This window comes from Jatropha curcas, chromosome 3, assembly GCF_041381405.1.
Source record: "Jatropha curcas cultivar XTBG-Jc1 chromosome 3, XTBG_Jcur_1.0, whole genome shotgun sequence".
NCBI lineage: Eukaryota > Viridiplantae > Streptophyta > Magnoliopsida > Malpighiales > Euphorbiaceae > Jatropha > Jatropha curcas.
In genome coordinates, this window is record NC_143153.1 from 905,421 (window position 1) to 926,032 (window position 20,612).

Sequence of the window (20,612 nt, forward strand, 5' to 3'; positions counted from 1 at the left end):
CAAGTATAATTTTAACAAATTATTCTTTATCTCAAAACCAAGGTAACTTGTAAAAATAATTATTTTATCTGATATTAAGTAAGCATAATATTAGTAAAACATCATTTATTATTCCCTATAATATTCAAAACGAATCATATTTTTGGAATAAAATAACAATCTTAAAACGGCTTATATTTTGAGAAAAATGAAGTATATAAGCAAATGAAAGGTTAAAATTTATTGCTAATAGAGTATAATAACTTGAGCAATTCCATAATCTTGAAATTAAATTAATAAAAAAAATTTGAGAGATTGTAATCTAATTAGTAATTTCCATATAATCATGTGCGCTGGGGAGATTTGAATTGGAACATCAAAGTCTTTTTTTATCTATTGAAACTCTAGACTTTCTGTTGACTTGTAATGAACAAATGGCAAATTATAATGGTATTTCTGGGAAATAGAGGCATATAGTGTCGATGGATAAATGACACCGACATGTAAATATGAAAGAGGGATCCTTTTTCTTGTAAAACTCGTAACAATTCAAACTTTCTGCACATATTAAGTCCAAGAACACAATCCAACACATGAGTGGCACCAAACAAAGATTCAAACTCGGTATATATCTGTTTATATTAGATTAGAAATATCATATCGCTACTTGAGCACTTATCTCAGAAAAAAAAAACATCTGCAGGCAATGAGGCTTATATATATATATATGATATATTAATGTTCAGAACCTAGCTTTCAACATTTTTTACATTGGATAATTATACTAAACTATCTACAAATTCTTCAACCATGTTAGGCCAAGATGTTGTATGAAATACAAGACTGTCACAAGCTGCTTTCATTCACCATTTATATGACAGCTCTGCGTTAGAAGGAGCTTTGTTCTCTATTTCTGGGTTTAATAGGCCAAGTAGATTCAAGTAACTCTAAAATCCGATGACCCTTGCTAGACTTTTCCTCCGTTTTATCAGAATTTCTATCCCATTTTACCCACTTTCTTCCATACTCGAGCTTGTTTTTTCAGTCTACTTATCTGCACTCTCTTCTTGCTTTTCTATGGTCTCTTTTCTTCCTCCAGTATCCTATATATTTGCCTTGCTTTCCTTTGTGTTTTTAATCTCTTTAGCACTATCTTCTTTCTTTTCTATCTTCTTCTTTGTTCTTCCTTCCTCGATTTCCATTTTCACAACATCTTTTTTCTTTTCTATGTTCTTCTTTTTCCCTCCATCCCCATTCTCTTCCTTCCTAACATCAAATTCTCTTCTCTCTTTTCCACCATTCCTTCTCTTTCCTTTCTTTCTTGTTGTCCTTCCTTTGTCCTTACCCTCATTTTCTTCTTTCTTCCCTTCGTTTTCTAATACATTGCTGTATGTCATCCCTTCTTTATCCTTATTCCCATTTTCTTCCTTCGCTTCCTTCTCTAGTGCATTCTTGTATGTCGACTGTCCTTCATCTATATCCCTTTTTTCTTCTTCCTCAGCTCGTTCCTCTAGTATATATTTAGATGAGCTCTCTCTTTCATCTCTAATATGATGTTCTCCTCCCTTCTTTAATGCATCTTTATATGTTTGACAAATTATTCCACCAGCATTTTGTGCTGAACCTAAATCTTGCTTAATTTCAGGAATACCATCATCAAGGTTCTCGGATTCTATTCCCTGAAATGCCTCCTCTTGAACAGTTTCTGATTCATTACAGTTTATATCAACAGGAATCTCTTTTTCCTTGGCATTTCCTGATCTCCATTCTCTCAATATAGATATAAAGAAATTCAAGCAAGAAATGACACGAATCAAGGTCAAATCCAGAAAAGGAAATTGATGAATCATCATTGGAAACTTGTCCACAGCTTCATCAACCTTTCCTGGCAGGATTTCTGCAACCTTGACAAGATCATCAATCTTGTTGAATGCGTATTTTGATGGAGGAAAAATGGCCTCAACCGCAGATTCAAAGGCGAAAATCCAATTATCCAAGAAGGAGAATATTACTAAGAGTTGATATTCCAATGCATACACATAAGGAGAAGCTAATAAGGCTAACCTTGCAATCATCTTTGTTATTGAATTAGATGCTCCATTTAAATTCTGGGCTTTTGAATAGGCTTTATCAGCTATTTCCATTAAAGAAATTGCACAGGTATGCAATGGCGGGCGTCTGCAACTCATTCTGGTAGTTGCTGTTGAATCCTGAGGAATTAAAATCAAATATCACAAAAACACCACCAAATAGCTGTAATTTCTTTCAGCAATTTCATTATAATAAAAGAAAAATGCACATTCTTGAATATGTTTGGTACATCGTAATGAAACATAATGTAATAATATAATGCGATCGCAGCTGAAATATTTCAAAGTCAAAATCCTATATGTCTGTCAGGTAATAACTTGGGAATTAGAAAACCCATTACTTTCTTGGAAAAACCATGAATTTTCTTTTTTCAAGAACCTTGGCAAATATTTTTCCAATCTCAATAGGGTGGTACCAAACAAAGAAGAAGGATCAACATGGAATAATCTTTGATTTGTATCTAATTAAACCTAGATTAAGTTGTCACTTACCTCCCTAAATCCTTATTGCAAAGAAAATTTCTTCACGGATTTTTGAAATCTCATGAATTTCAATATCTGCTGGAAAACTCATAACATTATTAGTAATAATCAAAAAAATAAAATATACAGAGAGGATATTTCTTTTTCTGTTCTTGATTTTTAACGTGAAAAGTGCCTTTTCATAATTGACATAAATTTTAGCAAATTATAAATAATTTTATCTTGTCTCTCAACTTGGCACTTTATGGTAATTGTAAAAAAATAAATTAAAACTAAAAACATTGTATAACAACAAAATATTTTATCAGATTTCAATTTACATCTCACTTTGTAATAATATAATGAAAATCAATTAATTAAATTTACGATGGCATCGGTGGCAGTTAATATGGTTATTTTTAAACTAGTGTACTAGCGACTTAATGTTAAGTTGTGAAATGTGAAAATTAATCCACAACCGTTGATCAAATCTGGTTCTTCTTTCTTCTATAACATGTAGGTACTTCAGAAGTTACATAAAAATGTAGTTACGTTAAGTCACGTTCACGGCTTATTCTCTTCTCTCATTTCCTCCATGCCAACAGAGATCATGAAAAAGGCATAAAAGCATCAAATTCCGATTCTCAGATTCTCGCTATCATACTCCAACCAGCTCACGTTGTCAATCTCTCTCTCTCAGGTAACATTCTTCTCCCTTTCATTTGTCGAATAAAATGGAAATGGTGAAATAGCTACTTTATTGGATGTGGTGTTTTTCTGTTCCAAAAAATGGGCAAATCAGACTCAACTGCGCTTGGTAACGACTCAGTTCAATTTCAAAAGATTTGTATGTGCTTTCTGATTAAGTTGACAATGTCAAAGTTTGTGTTTTTACTCAAAAGAAGACGAAACGGATTTCTGGGTTTATTTAAAATTGATGCTTTGCTTATGATTGTTTTCTGTTCCATCCTTTACTTGCCGTATATACTTTCTTTTTCATTTCTTTTAGCTTTCTTTTTCTGTTGATTTATTGTTACTGGGTTTGTTAATTCATTTTACTCTTTTGTAAGGAAAAGCTTGCTAATTGATATGGATTATGGCTTAGGTTCTCTTTTAACTTCAATTTTATATATTTATTCATTTCTTTTTTTGCTCGAGTTTCGTGGGATTATTATTTGAATTCCACTTTGAAGATGCTATGCTGCTGAATAGGATTTACTGTTGTGTTAGGTTTTTTGGGTTTGTTTTAATGAATTGGATCGGCGTGTTATTACGTTCGGTTGGTGCAGGGATACCTGGAGATGGAAGGTGTTTGTTCCGGTCTGTGGTCCATGGAGCTTGTCTTAGGGCAGGGAAGCCATCTCCAAGTGAGAGCCTTGAGAAAGAACTTGCGGATGACCTTCGAGCCAAAGTACAAAATACACCTAGTTTTTTAGAAGTTGAAGATTGCAACTTTATTTTGGAATTTTTCAAATTTATTTAGCTTTATTTGTCTTTCGTCCGAATTGATGAATCTAGTGTCATTTATGCCAGCTATTGAGCATAAACATGTATATATTCATCAACTCATTGCAATTTATACTGAGTTAAGAGAGCAGAAGTCATATTTAAACTTTCTGCTCTGCTTATCATTTCCTGTTCTCTATGCATATATAAGATTTCCAGTCAATTACTTTCTTTTGGTTCTTACACATCTAAACAGAATTAGTATGCTAAATGTTTATTTATTTATGAATCCAACCATAGGCTTGTGACACCAAATTGAGCCCAAGTACCTGAGACGGTTCCAGTCCTGAATTCAATTACGCATGCCAACAACTTACGATAAGGAGGGTTTTTGATTTGGATGGATGGGTTTAGGGCGGTCAAGATATTCCCTATTGTTTGGCCTAGATTCCATGTGTCTCATTTTGGAACAATAATACATACCTGTCTACATGTGTTTTCTTTTTGTTGTTTCAGCTTTTAGTGTTTTGTTTTACTGAAAAGTCAAATGGTTTGCATAGGTAGCAGATGAATTTATTAAGAGGCGCAGGGATACTGAATGGTAAGTTTGCTTGAGCATCCTTGTTCTTTTTTCCTTCTCTTTTGGTGTCATTATATGATGACATTGTAAAAGCATCAACTAATAGGTTTAGGGACAGCTTCGTTTATGCACAAATTAGTTGAGGAGTTTAGCAATTTAGTTTAGGTTTATTTATCAGTCAATTGATTCCTATGACTATCTAGCTAAGCATTTTCCAGCAAGCAATTTTTGCATTTGGCAGGTTTCTTGAGGATGATTTTGACACATATGTTGGGCAGATGAGACAGCCACATGTTTGGGGAGGCGAGCCTGAACTTCTAATGTCCTCACACGTTCTAAAGTATGTTGCCCTTTTTCTGCTATTTCAAATTGTGTAGCTTTCACTGTATATCTGTTTTCACATTTCATATTTTATGCAAGTGCAAATATTTTTTGCTGGATTAAAGGGTCATCTGTATTTTATCTATATGGACACTGTTCTGCTGCTCACTGCAAATATGATATCTGAGATTGGAAGTTGAAGTTAATTTGGTATAGTAAATTTGGATATATAGGATTTTCCATGTTGGTCTTTTTCAAAACTCTAATGAGATATGAAGAATAACGAGTGATTTTAGTTTCTTATGATCTTATGTTGACCAATATATGTCTAATTTTCTGACATCATACGAGTACTTATAAACACATCAAAATATTCTTATTTTCATATGATTACTCTATTTTCCATTTATAGGATGCCAATAACAGTATACATGCGGGACAGAAGTTCTGGAAGTCTCAAAATTATAGCTGAATATGGCCAAGAGTATGGCAAGGAAAATCCAATCTGTGTCCTGTATCATGGGTATGGGCACTATGATGCATTGCGAAGTCAGATTGCTGTTGCACAATCCAAGCAGTAAGATCACTTGCTTCCTCTTCTTCTCCTTTTACTTTTGTGTGTGTTTTTGGGCAAGTAATGACTTGCTACTTATCTCACCTGTCGAGTTGTCAATACCGTTTGCTTATCTGTATTGCTGTATTTCAAAAATTGATGTCATATGCATTTGCGACGCAGATACTTGATATTGCACACCAAGTTGAGGTTGAAAAAAGAAAAGGAACCGATTTGATTTTTGGTGCACTAATAGTGTTTGGGCTAGCTAAGCTTAGATGACTAGTTAATGGTTATTAGCTTAGCTTAGATGTGGAATGCAATGCATAGTGAGCTGATGAGGTGAACTCAAATTCAGGAGGCTTTTATATCTTGGATTAATCTCTTTTAATTTCTGCATTATATTTACATTGTGGTTGAGTCTTTTATTCCATGTAAACATCATTAGTCTAGATGATTAAAATCACAATTTATTCAAAGTCAACTCCTCGTGGAAACGATACTCTGCTCGCTCTTTATTGCTTGTTTATGACACCGTGCGCTTGCGGCATTCCCATCAACAAGTTTTTGTTTTGCCTACACCTTGTCATAACAGGTTCTTGTGTGACCCATATGAAATGCAGTTCCAGGATACACCATTAGCTAAACTAGATGACTACTTTATGTGTATCTCCTGATCAATGCAATAAATTACTGATTCTGGTTATTTTTTAGATTATCATAGCCTCTAATGCAACTGTTTCTTTGGTTTCTTGTCAGATTCAAGAAAAGATGAAGAAATTAATTCATTGCTCTTATGATAATAAATTGTAATCCTTTACACTGTGAAATCTCTGGTTTGGTATCTGAAGATTTAAATTATTCCTGTTGTAGATTTGAATTGTTCAAGTCGACTGACTAGATGGGATGGCAATGTATAATTACCCTTAACATGAAGAAACTTCAAATTATTAGAAAATTGACAAATTTGATCTTCTTTCAAGATCTGGTAGGGCTGAATTCTTGAATCCAACCATATATATATCATCTATCTTGCTCTATACCTTTTTTAACAGCTTTCAACATTGTAATTAAATTCAAGGTTACAGAATCTTCAAAGCATTAGTATTATTAATAAGGTATAAATAATATACATTGTTTATAAAACTTCATTTGCCCCAATAAAGGCCTATTCCCATTCAACTGTCAACTAGAAGCACCACAAGAATGAGAACTCTACATCGCATAGAAACCGTATACGCATGCCTTTCTGTTTCTGCTCATATGGAATCAAAATTTACAGCTCCGAATATTAATGATTTAAAACAGCCGACAAAAAATACATGTTTATATATACATACATGACGTAGCAGGGAAGAGAGAGAGAGGTGGGTGGCAAATGAAAGGTTATTCACCATCCTTCCATACTTGCCGGAGAAGTTGATATCTCACAACTTTCCGGCCCCCATTACCTTTTGGGGCCCAATTTGATACTGTTGGAACGGGGGAATTTCTGGAGTTGTCAATAATGATAGAAGTCATGGGTGAATCCAATTCATCAAGCTCATCATCACTAGTATACGATTTTCGGAGCAGTGCTGATCCACACCTCTGCAGAGTGTGAGTTTCCACCTCCCCAATAATGTTTGTTAGCAAAGCTGCAGAAGGCGGCGAATAGATTGTAGGACTGGCAATGCATGGAAAGCTTGTGATAGACTCCTTCCCATCCTCAGCAAGGTCCTAAATCAAGAGAAAAGAATGTCACAAAAAATTTCTTGAATATCGCTGTTGCTTGCACTAGTCAATGATGAAAAATGATCCATCAAGTTGACCAAATAATTTGCAGTCCCATGTGATCAAAATGGAGTGCAGAAAAGTTTACCAAATACAGGAGCAGATAATTGTCAGCAGAATGGACTAACCTCAGAATCCAACGACTCGAAAATTGCCTCTGGGATAGGCTCTGGGTTGAATTCATCTGGGACAAAATTATTAAGAACTCTCTCGATAATCCGTGCCCCAAATATAGGGCATACCTTCAATAATCAAATTTAAACAGGGACATGTCATCATGGGGAGAGTAAACCAGAGAATCAAATATATCTACATTCATGTGTCTGAGTGGGGGTACTCTTACCTCTTTTCTTGTTGAACTATCTGCAAGCATTTCAAATGGAAGCATCATGAGATCACTCAATGCTCGAAGGAGGTGAAAAGCCTTGAATGAACTCTCACATTCTTGACTGTTACTTCCAAGTTCATTTATATCTCCTAGAGAGTCACTATCATCAATGCCGAATAAATCTGTGAGCCATCTGGACCAGTTTCCTACCTGTAGGCATGATGACATTGAAGATCCTTAGATCAAGGGAAAACAAGACAGCCAATCTATTCATCATTTACACAGATAAAATACTTTTATCACCACAATAGAGAATTAAGTTAGCAGTTCAACGACATATTTGGACCAATTTCATCTCCTTTTCCTTTTTCTTCTCCTTTATTTTCTTTCCTTTTCTTTATTTTGTTTTTTATTTTTGTATTTTATGGCCTTGGGATAGATTTGTTAATGACTTCTGAATTAATTCATAAGCCCTAAACAGTATTAAAAGCTAAGAAACATAACATAGCTTATAAAAGTGATCCCAGATCAACTTAGAAAGGAGTATATATTGTAAAGTATAACGTTAGCAGGCATCTTATTGTTTTTCATATTTTTGATTCCAGTTCCTTCAGATTTCTACAGCACATTATCTAAAAGGGTCCATCAGAAATTGGCTAAAAGATCATCACAACAACCATTTGATCAATCCTCCTTGAAGGGCCATAAGCACAAAAAGCATATTCAAGAGACTCCCTCACTGATATAAGCAATAATCAATATCTACTCTGCACAATTAGTTCATTTGACAAATTTCTCAGCAATGAATTTCTTGAAAATGTTTTCTGGACTTCTAGGCAGATGGGATTTTTGACAGGGAAGCTAGGTCAATAAATGCACACAGGTAGAGGGAATTTGGTGCATGTTACTCACAGCATTTTTCAGTTGTGCGCCAGCTCCAAAGCTAGATTTTCCAGCCGGTATTGGGAGGACCTTTGGATCACTAATGGGGTCAGAAACAGGATCAGTTGGCATCTCATCTGCTGATTCACGAAGAATGGCATTGAACATGGCGACATCTAATCTATGCACCAACTGCTCCATTACCTAGAAACAGAACTGGAAATATATTAATATACTGCATTTCCTATGGGGAAACATCAACCAGCAAGCTTTTCTAGCAGAAAATAGACCAATATGTCATCTTTTTCTATAAGGGAACATTAGATCAGTAAGCAATCTTTTCTTATAGGAAATGGATTAATAGTGCACCTCTCTGTGTAAGAAAGGGACCATCGTTCTTGTAGGAAATAAACTAAAAATAAAGATATGAAAGAAGTTAGTGCAAATGTGAGGCATTCTTTGAACACAGAAAAATTACCAATCTTGTGGAAAACTGCATTCACCTAAAAGCAAGAGAAATGAAAAGTGAAATTTTAGGACAGCAGCATGGTTCATAGCAAGCATCAGTTCCTACCCATTCAACACAATACTGTTAATCTAGATCCTTCAACACATAAACTTACCTAGGCCATATTCCTAATTCAACCTAGTCTAGAAAGCATGATAGCAAACATATGGTGGAGATGTTTAGAAGAATAAAGGGGTTCCCTACTCCCTAGGACATGGAGCCTCCAACGTAGGGATATGGACATGGGTTGCATGTCCAACCCATGAACAAGAGCACCAAGAGTAGAGCATGGTGTTGAAGGAAATTGAAGTATTAAAAACATACCAATCTAGCCAGCACAGGCAAGCAACCACATTCATGCCCCCCAGCTCGAATAGGACAAAGCCTTTCACATGCATCCTTGAAGGCCTTTTCCCATAGATCAATAGCAAAATGCCCCTGTTCTTGGTCACCCAATCCGTATTTCCTAGCATGGGTTTTCTTTGAGCTTGAGCCTTTCACCACTGTGGACTGCATATGTGGAGTCAGAGTCTGGAGTGCATGAAGCAGAAACCAACATGAGAACATTTCAATATTTAATTCTAAAATTGTCAGAACTAAGAAAGTTTGCTGCATAAACCATAAAGGAAGTAGGATCTGACCTGCCACCAAACTGACTCAACAATTCGCAAGAAGATCCAAGCTTCAATTCTTTCCAAAGCTTCTATAAATGTTCGAGGTTCCTCCCATTCATCAGAACTACAGGTTTCATTTGTTTCCTCACCTTCATTAGGTTTGGACTCATGCCTGCCCTGTTGACTGTCACTTTTATTGACAGATGGTGCTGCTGCAAGTTGCAATTTCTCAACAACCTGACTTACAATTGCTCTCAGCATAATTGAATTTGACAACCAGAAAGTTAACCTGATTAAAGGAGATAAAATATTCAATTAGTTAGTCCACAAGGTGTCCTTGCATACACCATGGAACAAAGTTTCAATGTCACGATTCCTGACTTGTCTGTTTTTAATTTGACAAACCAGGATTGGCATCGTCCACATTAGTTAGTATTAGAATCTGCTAAAACTTAACAGGCTCAATTCATAGGGCTAGATAAAACCGGCATACCTTGGAACATCATTTCCACATGCTTTAGAAACCAAAACAAATCCTGAGATGATAGCTCTAGCTGCACTGGCCCTCTTAGCCTGTGACCTTGCCTTGCAAGCATGAAGATAGAACCTGGAAAGGCGCCTAGCTGGAGCATGGACTTTGTTTGTAGAACTCCCATGCTCAGCTACAATGGAGTAAAGACCAGCCTCAAGAGCAGCAGCTTCCATCAACTCTTCCTCAAGCATTTCGACTTTGGACTCCAATTCAACTTTGTTCCCAGAAGAACTATTTTCTGTTTGGTCTCTATCACCTGGTGTAAATTCACCTACTTTATGAATGTCTCCAGAATCGTCATTTTGGTTTCCCTTTTCCTTTCCCATTTGTTGGAGCTTGTTTGTAGAGTTGTCATGCTTGACAAAAGCCGAGTAAAGGTGAACCTCCTCAGCAGCAGATTCATTTGACTCTTTCTCAGGCATTTCAACTTCAGATATCAAGTGGTCTTGGTAATCAGAATGTTTATTTGTTGGTTTTAGTCTTTCACTTTGTATATAATTCAAATCATCTTTATGAACATTTTCAAGATTATCAATTTGCCTTTTCTTCTCCGTGAACTGGATATTGCTGAAGGGCTCATCACTTTCAGCTTCATTAAACTGTAACTGAACAGACTTCAGATGCTTTAGTCTATCTCTGCGTGTATTCCCCTGCACTCCATTTGCTATCTTGTTGGATGCAAGGGTGTTACTTCTTAATTTGAGTTGCCTTCTCATAGCTTCTTGAGGTAATTTAGCAACTAACTGTTCTTCCTCTAAAGTATTTTTCTTTTCCACCATAAACTCCTCCTCCTGGCCATTGTCTTGCTGCTTCATTTTTTGTTTATCTTCCATAAGATTAACATGTAAACTATTAGTTGCATCCACCTCCAGTCCACTTTTGTCATCTTTCCAACCATTTATATCAGCCTCTTGAATGGTTTGAGACACTTCAAGACCTACACTGTTTGAGTTTTTACCCACCTGAATATAATCATTTGAGAACACAACTTTGCCCACAAGAGCATTTGCAGGGTTCTGCAAATTGGACAATAAACCAATTGATGATGGGTTGGATGAAGCTCCATTCATTTGTTTAGTAGCTTCAACTGTGGAATTCTCCCCTGCTTTCAGAGAAGGCACACCTGAGGGCAAAGTAGGCTTCCAAATGACCCTACTTGTGTCACCATTTGTTGATCCTTGTAAATGCTGCAGTTCAACAGCAGATCAATATTGCAATCTACAAATTAGTAGAAAATCCTCATGCAGGCAATTATTGCTGCATGCAGTATCATATAGCTCTACGGCAAGGAAACATACTTCACAGATATGCCAAAAAATAAAAAACAATATTAATCAATAACACCAAAAGCTGCAGAACCGAATATTAAAATTTCAAAGCTTTGGTTGCAAGGAGTTTAGGCAATTGAATTTGAATTATAAGGCATAGTTTTGAATACTTCTATTAGTGTACATGTCACAAAATTCAATGTTGAATTGAAGTCATAAAAGTGAAATCCTTAAACTGGAGTTCTCAATCCAGTTTGATTTGTGGTACAAACAGAAAAGATCCTAAATTTGCTGGTCACATCTGCATAATCGTCAACATTAAAAGCAATTCATCGGAGAGGGGATCAAGCAAGGAATTACTAAAATCAAAAAGGTCTACCTTTTCATCTTGACCTGGTGAACCTCTACTAGACCCCAAGGCCAAAGAGGAAACAGTCCTTGATGAATGTGAGGAAACATTGTCATCAACATCATCATCAGTGAACGAGGCAATCTCAGTTTCCTCGTCATTCCCTTCATTTGTCACTTCTGAGACAGATTCACTTCCATCCAGTGACACTTCTTTGGACAAGCTCTTATCAACATCAAATGGTTGGATATTAATATAAAGAACTGATTGTACTGCACTCTTAGAACTCTTCTTGAAGTTAATCGGAGTGCTTATGGTTGTGGCATCTTTGATAATCCCGTAATCTGCAAGGTTTATAACTGCTGATCCCAATAGTTGACTTTTCATTGCCTTGTCCTTTCGAGGTTCATACAAGCTTAACTCTAGGTAATTCTTCTGGAAACTGTCACTTTCAGCGCCTTTTCTGGATGCTTCCCTATAAAAAGTAACGGGAAGCCTGAAAGACTCGCTGAATTCAACTTTCCCATTTTCAACACTGGAAGTGAAAGAACCAGAATTCTGATCACCATTCTCCCACTGAAGCAATACAGATTCTATAGATTTCAAAGACTGCAACGGAGGCCAAGGCTTGATTTCTTGTATGTAAATCAGGTAATCAACTTGCATTGAAGTACCTTTTCGGTTCTTTGATCTTAGCCCAAGAACCATTTTTTATGAGAATCCTGGTTTTTCTCTTGGAGGTCCTATCAAATTGCAATGCGGCTAGTGATCACCTTACAAAATTAGAAGTAAGAAAGATCTGCAAACGAAAAAAATTAAAATCTGCATAAGTAGTGTTAAGTTGAATTAACAAAAATAGAGAGAAAAAGAGTAAACTCCGTTTACAAAACAAAGAAAGGTACAGAGAACAACGTGGGCAGGTCTTCACATTTAAATTGCTAGCAATATTTTTTAGCATGACTCAGTCCTTTAATGCACTGAATAGCTTTAAATAAAAGAAAATTGAGCAAACCTAACCTTAGACCATAAATATTTTTATATACTTGAAGAGGACGGCCATAAATGAAACTAACAATAAGGAAAAAGAACTCTCAACTCAATCCATTTATATTAGAGAAAGAGTCAAAAGGTGAAATAAATAAATAAATACACCACTTCAATTGATTTGATCATGGTTTTCTCAAGGTAAAAAAGGCAATCAATTCATATGAAAGATCAAAACAAGACTCATAGCACACTGAAGAGTAAGCATCACAAGCGAGAATCCAAGAAGAGAAGTACAGAAAGAGACATAGCAACTTACTTCATCAAAGCATTATAACTATCAGATCCAGACAAAACCAATTTAAACACAGAAAACAGAAAAAAACACCACAACCCCATTAGAAAAGCTCCCTAAACCAATGCAATGCTGCAATTATTATCCAAGAAAGTAAAGTGCAAACACTGCACTTTTGTCAAATCAAATTCGAATTTACTCAAGTGGGTTACCTCAAGAAAAGTAGCTGAGAGCTGGAAAGGAATCGAGAAAGAAAAGACTGTGTCTGTAAGTAAAAGGCAAGACAAAAAAGAATGAGAAGCTAAAGCTAAGAATAAAGATGGTAATAAATCGTTCTTTTATGTTTTAGAGAGAGAGAGGGAGAGAGTATATACGTAGCAGGAGCTGAGTTGGGATTTCTTTTGCAATTTGGTTTCAATATTTTTAGTTTTGTTAATGACAAATGGGAAAGTTGTGTATGAAATCCTTGAAACGGAAAAACGAAGAAGAAGGATCGCAACAATTGGAAAAGTAAGGACGCATATCTAAACCAAACTATAACCAGCCAAAAACCGCGTTGTATCAAGTTTTTCAGTCTTCCCGGATTTTTCAACGCGAAGATTCTTTTTCAGTCTTCCTCAATTGTTTAATCGGTTTAATCGGGAAGGTTATAAACCGCTTCGAACCGGATAAAAACCGGAGAACCGGTTCAAGTATTTGGTACAGTTTAATTATAAATCAACTTAAAAAGAAATTAAAGAAAATTTTACGAAAACTTCTTGCTCGTTTTTTCTTCAAAGCACATAGAAAATCTCCAATCTAAGATCTGATTCTTCTTCTCTAAAGGCCATCTCTACATCTTATGAACCAGGGGTTATCCATATAGGTCATAGATAGACTGATTTCCATATTCATTTATCAAGTTTCTCAGGTTAGCTTTCTAATTCATCTTATTGAATTGCTTTGTATGTCATTATTGGAAGCCTTTGTAAGTTTTGTTGTAATTTCTTGCACGTTTCTGCTATAATTAGTAATTACAACATAATGGAAATATTTGTATTAGCTTAGTTCAAAAGTTCAGAACGAAAGAGAAAGCTTGAAGGGAATGGGACTGTGGGATGTTCTTGTGTCTTGTAGGTGTTTGTGAAAATGTCTGTATAGGTTATTGGCGTTCGGTTGTGGTTTTTGATGGCACTTGAGATGCACATATTATCTATCAAAATGTTGGTTTATTTTAGATTATTGTGAATTTGGTTTGGACAGTGGGATGACATTCCTTTACTAGGTTCAGTTTTTATAAAAATAGTTAATGAATATAGCTAAACTTGAAAAAAAAATTACATTTAGAAAAAAAGGAGAACCATCTTCACTGATCTGTTCTAGCATTGTCTGATTATCAGTAAAAGTTTGAACCTTTAACGAGGGAGAATAGGAATTGTAGTGTTTAGTTGAATTGGATGGTGAATAATATTATAGAATTATAGTTTCAGTATTTGAATGATTGAGTTTGATTGGATGCTGAATGTTATTAGTCTTTTTTAACCTTTTTTATAAAGTTATTTAGCATTTATAAATCTTATGTTTTTAATTATATTTTAAAATATTATATATAAAAAATTTAGTTGAATTGTATTGAACTCGGTCTAACCTTCCAGTTCAATGAACTCTTACCTTTATCGGTTTAATGACCGATCTGATTCTCAGAACATTGCATAATCAAAATTAAGCTAAATGCCTTTACCCCATCAAAAGTTTTAAATGGATAATAATTAATAACCCATATTAACTACTCAATCTTGAACAAAGTAAACAATTAGGTTAGGAATCAAAGGGTCCCCATCAATTTGAATTGAAGAGAGAAAAAAAATATTTTTATTGAAAATTTTTGTTGAAGGCGATTGTCAACTTGGATTAATTTTGCTTGCTATGTATAATTGATTTAATTGCATTACAAAGTCAAAAGATCCCATGTGCTCAAAGACATTTCGGGTACCTATAAGTGGGAGCATAACAATGGACATTATTTAAATCTTCTTTTTGGAAAAAAATTAATTGTGATTAGCTCAAATATCCTTTTTATTAATTTTTAAATAGTTAATATTTATTTAGTGGAGATACCAAGAAATAAGGGTAATATTATAAAAAAAAAAATTAATATTTCATTACTTTTCTAAAATGACACTTGAAATGAGATGAACGTGTGAAAGTTTGAAGAAACAATAGCAACAATGCGTGAAGTGTAGAGCATGTTTCTGTATCTTATAATACTCCTCGGGATATGGTCGAATGTCACTAATATAAATATTTTTTGATTACTAGATAATGATATAATTTCCGTATATGAAATAAATTTTGGTTATATTTAATTATTTGAAATAAATTGCTAAGTCAACCAATGGTCACTCTTATTTTAATGGCATGGACAATTATATATTTAAAATATTTCAACTTTTATAACATGTGTAATTTTTTTTTTTTTGTAAACCACTGGTATTCGGACGCTATTATTAAGGGAAGTCTAATCCGGTTTGAGACTTAGTCATCAAATCCAAGAGTCATTTTCACATGCTCAGTCTGTGTTACTAATTAAGTGTAATTATTTATTTTAATGTGATTTTAACTCAAGTTTCTAAAATTTTGTTTTTTTTGTATAATTTATGTGTATTAAATTAAATCATTACATAAAACAATGCAACTCTCTCAAAAAAAAAAAAAACTAAAAAAATCAATTTTAAAATTTTAATAACAAAAAAATTTATTTTTTCAAATATATAATATCATTAAACATTTAACATAATACATGATATTTTAAAGAAAAGCATTGTAAACTTATTTTTTTAAATAATTTTCATTTTATTCCAAAAAGGAGAGATTAAAAAAATTAATTAATTAATATTTAGACTATAAAAATATATTTATTTTAGAGTGTATAAATATAGTGAACTTTGCATATTATATCCCGTTTTAATGATTTTGTGCAGTTAATCTCCAAGTTTCATTTTATGACATAATTAATAGAAAATTAGTAATAAAGTGTAATTGCCAAGTAGTAAATTTGAGAGTGTTTTTACTTATTTAAGATATTGAAAATATAAAATATAAATCAGTTAATATTATTATAATTGCAATTATTTCTAATTCAGTTTACTCATTGTCCACCGTCCTAATTACTTCTTGAATTCCCCATATCACAATGTCTTTTACTAAAATCGGTAATCGCAAGAGTCTAAACTACATATAAACGACGTCATTTCATATTTGTCGATTCGTTGCCAGAGAAGCTCGGGACAAAGCACACTATCGCAAGATCCAGAGTCAGTTTTCTCTCCTGTTCTCTTTTCCTTTCCCTTCTTTCATTCTAAAGATCGAATCTTTTTTTTTTTTTTTGTTCTTTGTTCTGCATTCTGTTTGTTTGCCGAGAAAATATGGTAATGGAAGTTGAGAGGAAAATTTCCTCTTAATTTTCAATTTAGTAAACCCCCATGAATCTGAGTTCAATTAGCTATCGTCAGTCTCATAATTTTTAATTAGATGACGATTTTATTATATAATATATCATTTGCTTTGAGAATCTGAATTAAGTGAAATAATGACGTACTTAAAAAGAGGTGGAAATTAGGAAATCTTGATAAGTAACTAGATGAAATAAAGTATTGCAAGAGTTGGTTTTGATAGTGATTTAGTCAACACTGAAATAATTAGACAAGGAAGGTGGTTGAATTTAACTTAGTGTAGTAGTATAATGTGTGGATACCCTTTTCTTTTTTTTGTTGAACAGAAGTTTGAGTGGTTGGAGATTGGCAAACTGTAAAATCAAATTAAGGTGAATGTCAGTTGTTTATCAAGTGGAAAGTTGCTTCATTGGTATTTGGTTTATCTATATGATAAATTTGGGAAGAATATGATTAAGTGTGGTAAAAGTTAATTGCAGTTATGTCATTCTGTCAAGTTAGCTCTTGTTTATGAAGAAATTGAATCTGGAGTTGGATTTGTACCCAGCTGTGAAGCATTTTGTTGACTCTCTTGCCTTAGGTGGCTTTTAACTGTTTCTCAATTCAATCATCTTTTGTTTTGCTGATGGGTGTGATTAAAAGATTGAGAATGTATAATGAATTGCATATAGAAATCCTTGTATTTCAGTATAAAGACAAATTTGCTAAACATTTTCTAAAGTAGTAAATGGGATTTGAAGGGCAAATCAAATCCAGAGCTTGTTGGGCAATTCCATTTCCTTATATTTGCTGGCCATAATACCAAGAACAAAAAAAGGTTTTCTTTATTTTTTGTAGTCAACAGGTGGCCTTCAAGTGGACTCTAAACTTTCTGAATGTTTATAGGAAAAACTTGTGGGTTCTCTAGTGTGTTTTAGTAGACCCACTATTATGATCTCTTTTCATTGGCTGCACGCCAGTCAATCATGGTTTTTTCCCATAAAAAAAAAAAAAAGGTTTTTAACTAACTGCTTGATTTTTCTCCCTGCTAGGCCGTTTCTATCAGATGTCTGATCATGTGGAGGCTCCTAAAGTTGGGGAGAACCAAAAAGGTTCAGGAGCCTCATCTCCTGCCAATGAAATTCAGGCAACTTGGTACAGTACCCTACTCCATCAAACATCTATCTATGGTATAGCTGCTGGATATTGCATTTCAGCATCTCTTCTTTCTATCATCAACAAGTGGGCTGTCATGAAGTTCCCTTATCCTGGAGCTCTTACTGCTCTACAGTATTTTACTAGTGCTGCAGGTGTTTATGTATGTGGGTTGTTCAGAATCTTGGAACATGACCCACTTGACCGTCTAACCATGTGGCGTTTCCTACCTGCAGCTATCATGTTCTACCTTTCACTCTTTACCAACAGTGAGCTTTTACTCCATGCCAATGTTGATACTTTCATTGTCTTCCGTTCTGTAGTCCCCATATTTGTTGCGGTTGGAGAAACCCTGTTTCTACACCAGCCATGGCCAGCATTGAAGACATGGTTATCACTTGCCACCATTTTTGGTGGAAGTGTGCTTTATGTTCTGACAGATTACCAATTTACGATTATAGCTTACAGTTGGGCTTTAGCTTATTTAATAAGCATGACTGTAGATTTTGTTTACATTAAGCACGTTGTGATGACTATAGGTTTAAATACCTGGGGTCTTGTGTTGTACAACAATCTCGAGGCCCTTCTACTCTTTCCCTTGGAACTGCTTATAATGGGTGAACTGAAGAAGATAAAGCATGAAATCTCTGATGAGTCAGATTGGCACACTTTTGATGTTGTTTTGCCTGTTGGATTATCGTGCTTATTTGGTTTATCCATCTCTTTCTTTGGGTTTTCTTGCCGGAAGGCAATTTCAGCGACAGGATTCACTGTTCTTGGTGTAGTGAACAAGCTTTTGACAGTAGTTATCAATCTCGTAATTTGGGATAAACATTCATCATTCATTGGAACCATAGGGCTTCTCATTTGCATGCTAGGTGGTATTTTGTATCAACAGTCCACGAGCAAGCCCAAGTCTGTGCCAGAAGTAAAAGCAGGAGAGCCTGAAGAAGAACAACAGGAACTATTACTAGAAATGCAAAGCAAGATAGAAAGCCACAGGGATGAGAAACAAGTTACTGAATCTGGCCAGGAAAAATGAGATTTCAAAGTCAAATTTTGGTAGCCTGTGCTTGAACAGAATTTTGGTGATAATTGCTTTGCTCGCGCATCCTCTTCTACAAATGTTTATAGACCTAGAAAACCAGACAGTTACATATAGTCGCAGCAGCAATGTTTTTGGAGTTATATTCTTGCGAATCGAAAAATTTATTAATGAAGCAGAGCCCAATTGGGCATTTTTCTTGTTATCCAATATGAATTTTTGCCTGTTAAATTATAGAAGGGGAATTGGTCAATGGCCATTCTTTAAATTCCTTGAAACAGGTCTCTTCTGGTTTCCATCTGGGAAATAAAATTCTGAAAAGAAGAAGATAGATACATCCAAAAATAAGGCTATCTATCATCCAGGATAGATGGATTTCTAGGGAAGGACTTTTTGATTGGCTTTGCAACTGATGAAATTGAAAAGTATTGTTTTCGAAACTTAACAATCATAGCAGATGAAATACACTAACAACAATTGTTAATGAACTTAAATCAATGATTTCATATATTTCTCTGCAGCTGACAGAGACTACCGAGTACAATTTAGCTAAAGCATTTAAATCTGCCTATACTCTTCAGAAACTCGAAACAGTTTTTGATTGCAGACCAACTCTTCTTTCTTCTCACATTCTTCATTGCTCTTTCCCTTCTATAAGACTCCAATATTTCTTCCTTATGCTTAATTTCTTTCATATCACTCATATCATCAGTGCCGAAAAATACATCTGAAGAAATACTGTTAATCTTCATCGGTTGATCAATTGTAGAAGAAAATTTTCTTTTGTATAGGTTCATGTCTCCTTGGCTGCCCCATTCTCCAATTCTGCTACTATCATCACCATTGACACAGCATAAGGTTCCTCTGGCCATGGATTAGTTTGTTTTTTCCTATAAAAACAAATGGAATTTATAAGAGACCATTCATAGGGTAAATTGATCCATTGATATATGTATTATACTAACGCTCAACCTTCTGAAACAGCAACTATATACACCCTAAAAGGCTACGACTAAATTTCAGAATTTAAGAAAAGTGTAAAGACTAACCTCTCTGGCTTTTTAGAATTGTCTTCTGGATTTTACTTTAGGATGATGATGATGAAGAAGAAGAAAAATATTTCTTTAGCTTATTCAATAGATAAGCAAAGGCGCTTTGGAAAATTTTCTGTTAGGATTCTTTTTTAAGAGCTAGAAAATTTCTTTTTTTTTTTGAAAGGTTAAAGAGCTAGAATTTGAGTAGGGTTCAACTTGTTGTTGCATATAAATATCAATAATGTATTTATTTTTTTTTGAATTACAAAATTTTTATTTCTTTTTCATTCCTTTATTTATATTTTAATTTTGCATTCCCATTAATAATTTGGTAATACTAACGACCCATTTTCTCTTTATTTCTATTAATTTTTATTGCCTCTATTTAGTAAATTAATACTTATCTTCACCCTTAAAAAAAAGAAACATTTTAGCAATTTTGCATTAAACATAAAGCCTAACGATTAAAAAAAAAATCCAATTTTAACATTTTTTTTCTATTAGTTCTTTTAATTTTATCAATTGTACACTAAATTTAATTTTTTATAATAGTTTCTGTACAAAAATCGCTACCGTCGGTTTATTGATAAAATAAAAAAAATTTCAAAGTTTATGTTTTTTATCAATCAATTTTGATGTCACCAAAACATATTGATGTGTCAGTAACATTTTTCGTTTGTCATACCAAAAAAAAGAAAGTTAAAAGTTTATGTTTTTTCCATATTATCTGTCAATAACATTTTTTCCATGTTTTGATTTGTTATTATATTCTTCCTGCGAAATGCAAACAAGACATTATGTTAAAAATAAAAAATCTATTTTCAACGAGATAGTAAGTTAGTTAAGGTGGTAAATCATCTTAATCATTTTTGGAAAGTGCATTTTGTTAAGAAGGCAAAAAATCTGTACGCTCTAAGTTAAAAATAAAAAATTATCTGTACTCTAATTTTTAAATTTAATGTTTTTAATGATATTATGAATCTATGGTAGTTAAATAGACTGTT

General features: G+C 34.0%; 4 protein-coding genes across 11 annotated transcripts; 2 read left to right on the forward strand and 2 right to left on the reverse strand.

The window, feature by feature from the left end:
* Nucleotides 1–644: 644 nt before the first annotated feature.
* Nucleotides 645–2,710, reverse strand: LOC105645001 (hypothetical protein). The gene is made up of 2 exons (XM_020683576.3): nt 2,562–2,710; nt 645–2,189 (listed from the first exon to the last, which is right to left on the reverse strand). The coding sequence occupies exon 2, from the start codon at nt 2,166–2,168 to the stop codon at nt 1,083–1,085; it is 1,086 nt and encodes a 361-aa protein (XP_020539235.1). The 5' UTR covers nt 2,169–2,189; nt 2,562–2,710; the 3' UTR covers nt 645–1,082.
* A 515-nt stretch (nt 2,711–3,225) lies between these two features.
* LOC105644788 (OVARIAN TUMOR DOMAIN-containing deubiquitinating enzyme 4) lies at nt 3,226–6,415 on the forward strand. Of its 6 annotated transcripts, none has more exons than XM_020683583.3 (6): nt 3,226–3,348; nt 3,821–3,942; nt 4,538–4,578; nt 4,799–4,897; nt 5,291–5,455; nt 5,615–6,144. In XM_020683583.3, the coding sequence occupies exons 1-6, from the start codon at nt 3,321–3,323 to the stop codon at nt 5,667–5,669; spliced, it is 510 nt and encodes a 169-aa protein (XP_020539242.1). In that variant the 5' UTR covers nt 3,226–3,320; the 3' UTR covers nt 5,670–6,144. The 6 variants fall into 6 exon arrangements, with proteins under 6 accessions (XP_020539242.1, XP_012085651.2, XP_020539243.1 ...); XM_020683584.3 differs by lacking the exon at nt 5,615–6,144 and adding an exon at nt 6,191–6,415 and having other exon boundaries at nt 3,238–3,378; XM_020683582.2 differs by having other exon boundaries at nt 3,238–3,378.
* Nucleotides 6,416–6,513: 98 nt separating this feature from the next.
* LOC105644786 (uncharacterized) lies at nt 6,514–13,500 on the reverse strand. Of its 2 annotated transcripts, XM_012230259.4 has the most exons (10): nt 13,339–13,500; nt 13,177–13,229; nt 11,716–12,484; nt 10,030–11,255; nt 9,564–9,825; nt 9,247–9,453; nt 8,445–8,618; nt 7,548–7,742; nt 7,333–7,446; nt 6,514–7,150 (listed from the first exon to the last, which is right to left on the reverse strand). In XM_012230259.4, exons 3-10 carry the CDS (start codon nt 12,391–12,393, stop codon nt 6,818–6,820), a joined length of 3,189 nt encoding a protein of 1,062 aa, XP_012085649.1. In that variant the 5' UTR covers nt 12,394–12,484; nt 13,177–13,229; nt 13,339–13,500; the 3' UTR covers nt 6,514–6,817. The 2 variants fall into 2 exon arrangements, with proteins under 2 accessions (XP_012085649.1, XP_012085650.1); XM_012230260.4 differs by lacking the exons at nt 13,177–13,229; nt 13,339–13,500 and adding an exon at nt 12,989–13,127.
* A 66-nt stretch (nt 13,501–13,566) lies between these two features.
* On the forward strand, nt 13,567–18,779 carry GONST3 (golgi nucleotide sugar transporter 3). 2 transcript variants are annotated; one of them, XM_012230256.4, is made up of 2 exons: nt 13,567–13,874; nt 17,427–18,779. In XM_012230256.4, exon 2 carries the CDS (start codon nt 17,441–17,443, stop codon nt 18,569–18,571), a length of 1,131 nt encoding a protein of 376 aa, XP_012085646.1. In that variant the 5' UTR covers nt 13,567–13,874; nt 17,427–17,440; the 3' UTR covers nt 18,572–18,779. The 2 variants fall into 2 exon arrangements, with proteins under 2 accessions (XP_012085646.1, XP_012085645.1); XM_012230255.4 differs by lacking the exon at nt 13,567–13,874 and adding an exon at nt 16,099–16,257.
* The last annotated feature ends 1,833 nt before the right edge of the window (nt 18,780–20,612 follow it).

What these genes read in the sequence shown, in the direction of transcription:
- LOC105645001 (XM_020683576.3), bottom strand. Translation starts at nt 2,168, where the DNA reads ATGAGTTGCAGACGCCCGCCATTGCATACCTGTGCAATTTCTTTAATG.
- LOC105644788 (XM_020683582.2), top strand. Translation starts at nt 3,321, where the DNA reads ATGGGCAAATCAGACTCAACTGCGCTTGGTAACGACTCAGTTCAATTT. An exon ending in AGGCGCAGGGATACTGAATG is followed by an intron (nt 4,579 to 4,798) that starts GTAAGTTTGCTT and finishes TGCATTTGGCAG; the next exon opens with GTTTCTTGAGGATGATTTTG. An exon ending in ATGTCCTCACACGTTCTAAA is followed by an intron (nt 4,898 to 5,290) that starts GTATGTTGCCCT and finishes TTCCATTTATAG; the next exon opens with GATGCCAATAACAGTATACA.
- LOC105644786 (XM_012230259.4), bottom strand. Translation starts at nt 12,393, where the DNA reads ATGGTTCTTGGGCTAAGATCAAAGAACCGAAAAGGTACTTCAATGCAA. An exon ending in TGCCTGTGCTGGCTAGATTG is followed by an intron (nt 8,619 to 9,246) that starts GTATGTTTTTAA and finishes TTCTGTTTCTAG; the next exon opens with GTAATGGAGCAGTTGGTGCA. An exon ending in ATAGTTCAACAAGAAAAGAG is followed by an intron (nt 7,447 to 7,547) that starts GTAAGAGTACCC and finishes TGATTATTGAAG; the next exon opens with GTATGCCCTATATTTGGGGC.
- GONST3 (XM_012230256.4), top strand. Translation starts at nt 17,441, where the DNA reads ATGTCTGATCATGTGGAGGCTCCTAAAGTTGGGGAGAACCAAAAAGGT.